This window comes from Haematobia irritans, chromosome 3 (genome assembly GCF_050003625.1).
Source record: "Haematobia irritans isolate KBUSLIRL chromosome 3, ASM5000362v1, whole genome shotgun sequence".
NCBI lineage: Eukaryota > Metazoa > Arthropoda > Insecta > Diptera > Muscidae > Haematobia > Haematobia irritans.
Window position 1 is genome coordinate 10,612,925 of NC_134399.1, and position 10,526 is coordinate 10,623,450.

General features: G+C 24.3%; 1 protein-coding gene across 1 annotated transcript in view; it reads right to left on the reverse strand.

The window, feature by feature from the left end:
- Positions 1–2,296, reverse strand: part of LOC142229369 (sodium/potassium/calcium exchanger 4) — a 54,113-nt gene extending 51,817 nt beyond the window's left edge. The window contains exon 1 of the mRNA XM_075299919.1: positions 1,558–2,296. Coding sequence (XP_075156034.1) covers positions 1,558–1,636 — 79 coding nt within the window. The 5' untranslated portion in view covers positions 1,637–2,296. The remainder of the gene's footprint in view (positions 1–1,557) is intronic.
- Positions 2,297–10,526: the final 8,230 nt, after the last annotated feature.

A 10,526-nucleotide genomic window follows, 5' to 3' on the forward strand; every position in this document is an offset into this window, starting at 1 on the left:
CTATAGTTATATATAGCCCCCAGATAAACCTATCCCCAATCACACAAAAATTGGTCCATATACACAGAAAAAAATATCACCAGAATATTTCCAATTAAAAAGTTAATTGAAGTTGAATGTTTTTTCAATTAATAAATTAATTGATACAATTAACTTTTTAATCAAGGTAGAAACATTAGGTTAATTAAGTCAATGATTGAAAATTTTAAAATTTTTAATTAAAAAATTAATTGATAGAATTAACTTTTTAATCAAATTCAGAAGACGAAGTCAGTTAAAAAAAGTGATGAACATTTCTTAATCAAAATAAAAATTCTAAGCCAATTCAGAAAGTAGTTGAAAATAGTTACCTTTTTAAATAAAAAATTAATTGGGGTTTGCATTCAAAATCAATTAAATTTTTAATTGAATCAATTAAAAAATTAATTGAAAATTGCTAATGACATCAATTAATTTTTTAATCAAGGATTTTTTCTATGCCCAATTAAAACTGTGATTGATACTATCATTTTCGTGATTGAAGACATTTCAATTAAAAAATTAATTGGATCAATTAATTTCGTGATTGAATCAGAAAAATATTTTTTTTGTGTGTAGGTTCGTAAAGCGACCCCCATATTTCAATTCGGCTCCCGAATTACCGCTGAAAACTTCATATCCGTTGGTAATTATTTATGGACTTCCCTATATATCATATACCGGGTCAAGAAATAAATTATATACGTATTTAATCGGTTTTTTCTAATATATACCACTTAAGGACTAACTTATAATTTAGAGGACAATGTTAAGAAGTTTTAAGATGGCAATGGCATCGGCATCGGCATCGGCAAGTATTACCACAACCCAAGTAAATCGATTATGGATGACAGTCTTTAGTAGAACCTTCTATGCAATCCATGATGAAGGGTACATGAGATTCGGCCTGGCCGAACTTAAGGCCGTATATACTTGTTTTATTTTATTTTAGTTTATTTAATTTTATTTTTATTTTATTTTATTTTATTTTTATTTTATTTAATTTTGCTTACCATAGAAGGCACATTTCTATGATATTTTCTTATTTTTTATTTTAATTTTATTTTATTTTTATTTTATTTTATTTTATGTTTATTTTATTTAATTTTGCTTACCATAGAAGGCACATTTCTATGATATTTTCTTATTTTTTTATTTTATTTTATTTTTATTTTATTTTATTTAATTTTGCTTATCATAGAAGGCACATTTCTATGATATTTTCTTATTTTTTTTTTTTATTTTAATTATATTTTATTATTATTGTATTTTATTTTATTTTATTTTCCTTTATTTTATTTTATTCTGCTTACCATAGAAGACACATTTCTTAATGTTAATTTATTTTACTTTATTTCAGTCTATTTTTATTTTATTTTATTTTATTTAATTTTGCTTACCATAGAAGACACATTTCTTAATATTATTATTGTATTTTATTATACTTTACGTTTTATATTATTTTCATTTTATTTTTATTTTACTTCATTTTATTTTATTTTATTTTTTATTTTATTTTATTGTAGCACTAATACTCACCGTTTATAGTTTCTGCAGATATGGGATTTGCAAATATTAAAACTAGCAGAGCTAGGGCTAACCCATATCTTCTGAACATTTCCGATTCCTTTGGGATTCAAAGAGGAAAATACCAAAATATTCAAAAACAAAACGTTCAAATTTAATTTGGTCGTTCAAATTCAATTTTTACACTTAAGCTGACCAAGTCATAGAATAAAGCTTTATACTTAAGCTTAGCTTAAAGCACTTTTGCAATTTTATTTGAAAAGCTTTTTTTTATTTTTGTGGTTGCCACTTTTTGTTATACAAAAATAAATATTACACTTGGCTCTTAGCGTTAGTTTAAAATTTCCGTTATTTTTTTTTGAGATTATTTTAAAATGGTATTAAAAACTTTTCGTTTCTTTTGAATTATTTCAAAACACTTTTCGTCCGATGCCTGTGATTACTTTTGCCATTAGCGCCGCCTTCATTCGTTTTATATCGCGTAATCTTATTTTAATGTGTTCCATGCAAAAAACAAAATTCCGTACCGTCGCAATCCGCTTTCAGTTAGGACCAGCCAACGTCTTTATGGCCACTATTAACGAAAATAAAATCAAAGTGAGTTATTTTATTGAATTTTATACTCCTCCAATCGATTCGTCGTAGTACACATAACAAGTAATGGTGGTGATTGTGGTTGCGGTGATATCTATCTGAATGCCACCATCATTACAAATGATTACGCACCGGGCTGGCCAAGCAAGTCCGAGCCGCCAACAGATTCATTCGTTTTGTTGTCGTTTCGCCGTTTTTTGATCGGTATTATCGGTAGCTCCATAGACATTTCACTACCTAGTCGATATCAGCTCTAGATAGAGTATTTCCTAATCAAAAAAAAAAAAAAGAAGAAAAAAATACGCCAAACCGAAACCCCATCGAGAACAATGTTATTTCATCAACCAATCCAAGTGATTGCAACAACAACACCAAATGGGGCGTAAAATTTCCGAGAGCGCCCAGTGACGAAGTTGATACTCCAAGTGATAAGCCCACCGCCTTGTATTAATCAAAGGGGGAAAAAAGACTTATTATATTTCTCTTTTTTTATGATTTATGTCCGATATTATTATGTGATTACACTTTGCCTTCGCTCTTGGCTGGTGGTCAATATGTCTAAGCACACAAAATTTAACAGTGACGCCTTTGGAATGTTATAAATTCGATTTTTTTTTCTTTTAGTTGTCACAACATTTTGCTTGAAAATATGACCCAACCATCTCCCAAGAAAATTGCACTGGACATATCTCTGCATTGTTGGGAAAGTTAAGACATCCATAAAATAATAGATTTTTTTGTCATTTAGATAAGTTTCGTTTCGTTGACAATGGTGTTTAGGGGGTCTTTTAGCTATGGATTCGTTCTATAAATTAACTTTGAGGATGAGACTGAGATTGTTTTAGTGAACACTGACAAAAATATTGATAATACAACCTAAAGTTTAAGACACGCATTTTACACAATACTAAGGACAAATTTATTTAAATTAAAGAAAGTTTTATTTGAAATATTTCAAAATTGTACTCCTATAGAAAATTTTATCAAAATTTTATTGCTATAGAAAATTTTGTTAAAATTTTATTTCTATAGAAAATTTTGTCAATATTTTATTTCTATAGCAAATTTTGCCAAAATTTTATTTCCATAGAAAATTTTGTCAAAATTTTATTTCTATAGAAAATTTTGTCCAAATTTTTATTTCTATAGAAAATTTTGTCAATATTTTATTTCTATAGAAAATTTTGCCAAAATGTTATTTCTATAGAAAATTTTGTCAAAATTTTATTTTTATAGAAAATTTTGTCCAAATTTTTATTTCTATAGAAAATTTTATCAAAATTTTATTTCTAAAGAAAATGTTGTCAAAATCTTATTTTTATAGAAAATTTTGTCAAAATTTTATTTCTATAGAAAATTTTGTCAAAATTTTATTTCTAAAGAAAATTTTGTCAAAATTTTATTTCCATAGAAAATTTTGTCAAAATTGTATTTCTATAGCCGACTATCAAACCTTTTTTCGGAAGGTTCAAGTGTAGTTCACTTTGGGTTGAGTGAATTACCCGAATTTATTCTAATAATTGGTTGATAATAGTTCTGCTGCAAGTAGAGGATGCTGATGAGGAATGTGGTAATTCCGAAACAGCTGTACATTCAACCATCTTGCAGTCTATAGGGCTTTGGCCAAATAAATTTGACAAACATTCTTTTCCTCTGTTGGTTAAGCTACACTTGTAGTTTAGTCAATGCTTGGTTTTAAGCTGAAATCAAGGACAACAATAAAATTTTATTTCTATAGAAAGTTTTGTCAAAATTTTATTTCTATAGAAAATTTTTTCAAAAATTTTTTTCTTGTTGTTGTTTTTTATTGCAGCTTATGCCGAATTTTTGTCAAAACTTTATTTCTATAGAAAATTTTCTGAAGATTGTATTTCTTTAGAAAATTTTGTCAAAATTTTATTTCTATAGAAAATTTTGTCAAAATTTTATTTCTATAGAAAATTTTGTCAAAATTTTATTTCTATAGAAACTTTTGTCAAAAATTTTATTTCTATAGAAAATTTTGTTAAAATTTTATTTCTATAGAAAATGTCAAAATTTTATTTTTATAGAAAATTTCTATAGAAAAATGTTGTCAAATTTTTGTTTCTATAGAAAATTTTGTCAAAATTTTATTTCTATAGAAAATTTTGTCAGAATTTTATTTCTATAGAAAATTTTGTCAAAATTTTATTTCTATAGAAAATTATGTCAAAATTTTATTTCTATAGAAAATTTTGTCAAAATTTTATTTCTATACACAATTTTGTCACAATTTTATTTCTATAGAAAATGTTGTCAAAATTTTATTTCGACAGAAAATTTTGTCAAATTTTTTTTTTCTATAGAAAATTTTGTCAAAATTTTATTTCTATAGAAAATATGACAAAATTTTATTTCTATAGAAAATTTTGTCAAAATTTTATTTCTATAGACAATTTTGTCAAAACTGTATTTCTATAGAAAATTTTGTCAAAATTTTATTTCGATAGAAAATTTTTTCAAAATTTTATTTCTATAGAAAATTTTTTCAAAATTTTATTTCTATACATAATTTTGTCAAAATTTTATTTCTATAGAAAATTTTGTCAAAATTTTATTTCTATACACAATTTTGTCAAAATTTTATTTCTATAGAAATTTTTTCAAAATTTTATTTCTATACACAATTTTGTCAAAATTTTATTTCTATAGAAAATTTTGTCAAAATTTTATTTCTATACACAATTTTGTCAAAATTTTATTTCTATAGAAAATTTTGTCAAAATTTTATTTTTATAGAAAATTTTGTTTCTATAGAAAATTTTGTCAAAATTTTATTTCTATAGAAACTTTTGTCAAAAATTTTATTTCTATAGAAAATTTTGTTAAAATTTTATTTCTATAGAAAATGTTGTCAAAATTTTATTTTTATAGAAAATTTCTATAGAAAATTTTGTCAATATTTTATTGCTATAGAAAATCTTGTCAAAATTTTATTTCTATAGAAACTTTTGTCAAAAATTTTATTTCTATAGAAAATTTTGTTAAAATTTTATTTCTATAGAAAATGTTGTCAAAATTTTATTTTTATAGAAAATTTCTATAGAAAAATGTTGTCAAAATTTTATTTTTATAGAAAATTTCTATAGAAAAATGTTGTAAAATTTTTGTTTCTATAGAAAATTTTGTCAAAATTTTATTTCTATAGAAAATTTTTTCAAAATTTTATTTCTATAGAAAATTTTGTCAAAACTTTATTTCTATAGAACATTTTGTCAAAACTTTATTTCTATAGAAAATTTTCTGAAAATTGTATTTCTTTAGAAAATCTTGTCAAAATTTTATTTCTATAGAAAATTCTTTAAAAATTGTATTTCCATAGAAAATTTTGTCATAATAACAATTTCAAATGCGAGCTAATTGGGCATGCAGATTAAGGAATTGGTATTATTATCCTTAATCTGCATGTCCAATTAGCTCGCATTTGAAATTGTAATTAATGTAAAGTGATTTGGACAAAAACCAGCCTGCGTTGATATCAGGCTAACATAAAAATATTTTGTCATAATTTTATTTCTATAGAAAAATTTTTCAAAATTTTATTTTTATAGAAAATTTTGTCAAAATATTATTTCTATAGAAAATTTTTTCTAAATTTTATTTCTATAGAAATTTTTTGCAAAATTTTATTTCTATAGAAAATTTTGTCAAAACTTTATTTCTATAGAAAATTTTGTCAAAACTTTATTTCTATAGAAAATTTTGTCAAAATTTTATTTCTATAGAAAACTAGTGTAACCCGGCCCGCTTCGCTGCGCCTCCTGAAGCATATTTTCGTTAACTTAGTCAACCATATCCTTCGATCTGAAAACAAATTCGAAAAGATTTGAACTCTTTTAAAGAGTAGGGTCAAGGCTGACACAAAAGCTGAAGTGCTGATTAATCACTCCATGGTTTCCACATACGTGACCCATATACTACAAAAAAATCAGACTACTATCGTTTATATACAGAAATAGGTTGGCTATGAAGATATAAAACGGACCGGTTTAACAAACGTCGAGTAGGAGGTGTTCCCTTTCAAACAATTTTTTGTTTTTTAATTGTTCTGTATGAAAATCGTTGGACAATCTTCTACATTTCCTGAGAATTTCAAGCGTGGTTTGTTCAGGGGTAGATATACTTCTCCTCAACATACCGTCCAATAAATCGGAAAAAGTAAATTTACTTAATAATTGGCCATTTAATATTTGTTAAAGTTTTGGACACGCAGAACATGCCTTTCCCAAACATATACCGGAAAATGAAGCACCCTCTACGTTGCCTGTCAACTTCATGTAAATTTAAGTTTACATGAAGTTGAAGCCTGTGGAAAAATCATAAAATTATGTACCGAGTTCCAATATATCGACAATCCTCTACTTTCTATTTTCAAAAAATCGGACAAAATCCTACTCGACCAGATATCGTAAATTCACGTACCCTATATTCATTTCAAAAACTGCCGAACTTCACTATTACCCTTCCCCAACCAGACATCGAAATATCATGTACCCTGTATAAATTTAATCATCTTCTCCCAATTTCAAGTATATCGGATAAGTTTAGATTTTGCTCTATTTTTTGTAAAGGAACGTCACTTTTTCTGCAAGTTCCAAGAAAATCTGTAAACTTCCCTTCGAGTTTCATAGTGTGGGGTAAGGAGAAGGTGCCCGTCCAAATACCCAAAAATCAAGAACACCATATTGATTTCATAACCTTCACCTACGGCGGCCTTTGTAAATTTCAAGTAAACTTCAGAATTCTAGTTTTTTTCACTTTTAGAGGAGGTCTCCCTCCCCGTCCCAACATCGAAAAATTATAAAGCGTATATAGCGTGAGGAAGGAAAACCCGACTTATTTTTATATAGTAGATTTTGTCACCCTTATTTTCGTAAAGCCATTTGGTCACAATTCAAGGATCAAATTTTCAAAATTAAAGAAGACAAATTAAAGTGTTTAACATTAGACTTATTTCGGTAGTGAAAGGGTTAATACATCCTGATTTCTTAAATTTGATTAATACTTCTATTTCATATTTTTTTTTTTACATTTTTCGAAATATTAATTTTTTACATTTGTGACTTTTAGGGTACTGATTTCATCTCTTTGGTGTACCCTGGTAGATTGTCTTTGATAGCAAATTAAGGGTTGCCATGTTTTTTTAGAAATAATATTGTAAGGGTAAATAAAGTCATTATTTATGTAACTTTCTATTGTACTGATTCATTCTTTCTGAAAAACTATCACTATCTAATATTTTTCCTATTTTAGAATTATATACTCATTATACAAAAAATAACAATAAACACTGCGAATATGCTTTCGAATATGTGGTTGTATCAACTGAAATTAATAAATATTTAGAGGGATGTGTTATATTGTTATTAATATTCCATGTTCTGGTGTAGACACACACCACAATTGACAGATATAAGATGAAACCATGACTTAACTCATCCCAAATGACAGCAACTGGGAGCAAGAACGTCAAAGATTTTCAAAATTAGAAATCAAATTTTGACAAATTTTTTTATACAAATAAAATTTTGACAAAATTTTTTCTATAGAAATAAAATTTTGACAAAATTTTCTATAGAAATAAAATTTCGACAAAATTTTCTATAGAAGTAGAATTTTGAAAAAATTTTCTATAGAAATAAAATTTTGAGAAAATTTTCTATAGAAATAGAATTTTGAGAAAATTTTCTACAGAAATAAAATTTTTGACAAAATTTTCTACAGAATTAAAATTTTGACAAAATTTTCTATAGAAATAAAATTTCGACAAAATTTTCTATAGAAATAAAATTTTGACAAAATTTTCTATAGAAATGAAATTTTGACAAAATTTTCTACAGAAATAAAATTTTGACAACATTTTTCTATAGAAATAAAATTTTGACAAAATTTTCTATAGAAACAAAATTTTGACAAAATTTTCTATAGAAATAAAATTTTTACAAAATTTTCTATAGAAATAAAATTTTTACAAAATTTTCTTTAGAAATAAAATTTTGACAAAATTTTCTATAGAAATAAAATTTTTGACAAAATTTTCTACAGAAATAAAATTTTGACAAAATTTTCTACAGAATTAAAATTTTGACAAAATTTTCTATAGAAATAAAATTTCGACAAAATGTGATATAGAAATAAAATTTTGACAAAATTTTCGATAGAAATAAAATTCTGACAAAATTTTCTGTATGAAATAAAATTTTGACAAAATTTTCTATAGAAATAAAATTTTGACAAAATTTTCTATAGAAATAAAATTTTCTGTAGAAATAAAATTTTGACAAAATTTTCTATAAAAAAAAAATTTACAAAATTTTCTATAGAAATAAAATTTTGAGAAAATTTTCTACAGAAATAACATTTTTGACAAAATTTTCTATAGAAATTAAATTTTGACAAAATTTTCTATAGAAATAAAATTCTGACAAAATTTTCTGTAGAAATAAAATTTTGACAAAATTTTCTATAAAAAATAAAATTTTGACAATATTTTCTATATAAATAAAATTTTGGGAAATTTTTTTGTGTAGAAATAAAATTTTGGGAAAATTTTCTTTAGAACTAAGATTTTCCATAGAAATAAAATTTTGGCAAAAAATCTATAGAAATAAAATTTTGAGAAAATTTTCTACAGAAATAATATTTTTGACAAAATTTTCTATAAATTTTCTATATTTGAGAAAATTTTCTATAGAAATAAAATTTTAACAAAATTTTCTATAGAAGGCAAAATTTTGATAAAATTTTCTATAGAAATAAAATTTTGACAAAATTTTCTACAGAAATAAAATTTTAACAAAATTTTTTATAGAAGTGAACTGTTGATAAAATTTTCTACAGAAATAAAATTTTTGACAAAATTTTCTACAGAAATAAAATTTTGACAAATTTTTCTACAGAATTAAAAAATTTTCTATAGAAATAAAATTTGGACAAAATTGTCCATAGAATTAAATTTTCGTCATTTCGTTTAGAAATAAAACTTTTACAAACTTTTCTATAGAAATAAAATTTTAATACAATTTTCTAAAGAAATAAAATGTTTACAAAATTTTCTATAGAAATAAAATTTTGAGAAAATTTTCTACAGAAATAACATTTTTGACAAAATTTTCTACAGAAATTAAATTTTGACAAAATTTTCTATAGAAATAAAATTCTGACAAAATTTTCTGTAGAAATAAAATTTTGACAAAATTTTCTATAAAAAATTAAATTTTGACAATATTTGCTATATAAATAAAATTTTGCGAAATTTTTTTGTGTAGAAATAACATTTTGGGAAAATTTTCTTTAGAAATAAGATTTTCCATAGAAATAAAATTTTGGCAAAAAATCTATATAAATAAAATTTTGAGAAAATTTTCTACAGAAATAATATTTTTGACAAAATTTTCTATAAATTTTCTATATTTGAGAAAATTTTCTATAGAAATAAAATTTTAACAAAATTTTCTATAGAAGGCAAAATTTTGATAAAATTTTCTATAGAAATAAAATTTTGACAAAATTTTCTACAGAAATAAAATTTTAACAAAAGTTTTTATAGAAGTAAACTGTTGATAAAATTTTCTACAGAAATAAAATTTTTGGCAAAATTTTCCACAGAAATAAAATTTTGAAAAATTTTTCTACAGAATTAAAAAATTTTCTATAGAAATAAAATTTGGACAAAATTGTCCATAGAATTAAATTTTCGTCATTTCGTTTAGAAATAAAACTTTTACAAACTTTTCTATAGAAATAAAATTTTAATACAATTTTCTAAAGAAATAAAATGTTTACAAAATTTTCTATAGAAATAAAATTTTGACATAATTTTCTATAGAAATAAAATTGTGACAAAATTTTCTACAGAAATAAAATTGTGACAATCAATGATATCTTACAACATGCATCCTTTGAGGAATACACATGAGGTTTAATTGCAAAAGCGGAATCTCACCAAAGAGTCGTGAATATGGAAATATTGAGGCCGGTAGAAAGAAACAGACTCCTTCGCCAATTGGAATCTTCAAACCCTTCCCTCATGTCGACGTCGCGGACTAAAGATATCAGCCAGAAGTAAAAACCACAAAGTTCGGAAGAAGTCTTCTCAATCTTACTATTAATCTGCGAAGATAGCGATCAGGGAATATGGACAGGTAAATAGAAGCTGACTTCTCTGTTAGCAGGAATCTTCAAATCTGCCTCAATTCGAAGTCTCGGATTAAAGGGATGATCCAGTGGGCAATAACGCTAAAATTCTTGGTGCGTTATCTCACACCCCAAACCCTTTGAAAAAGACACATGAGGTTCATGTTCAAATGGGGGCTCTTATCAATGAATCCCGCTATTAGCATTCAGGGAATATGAGTATATTGAGA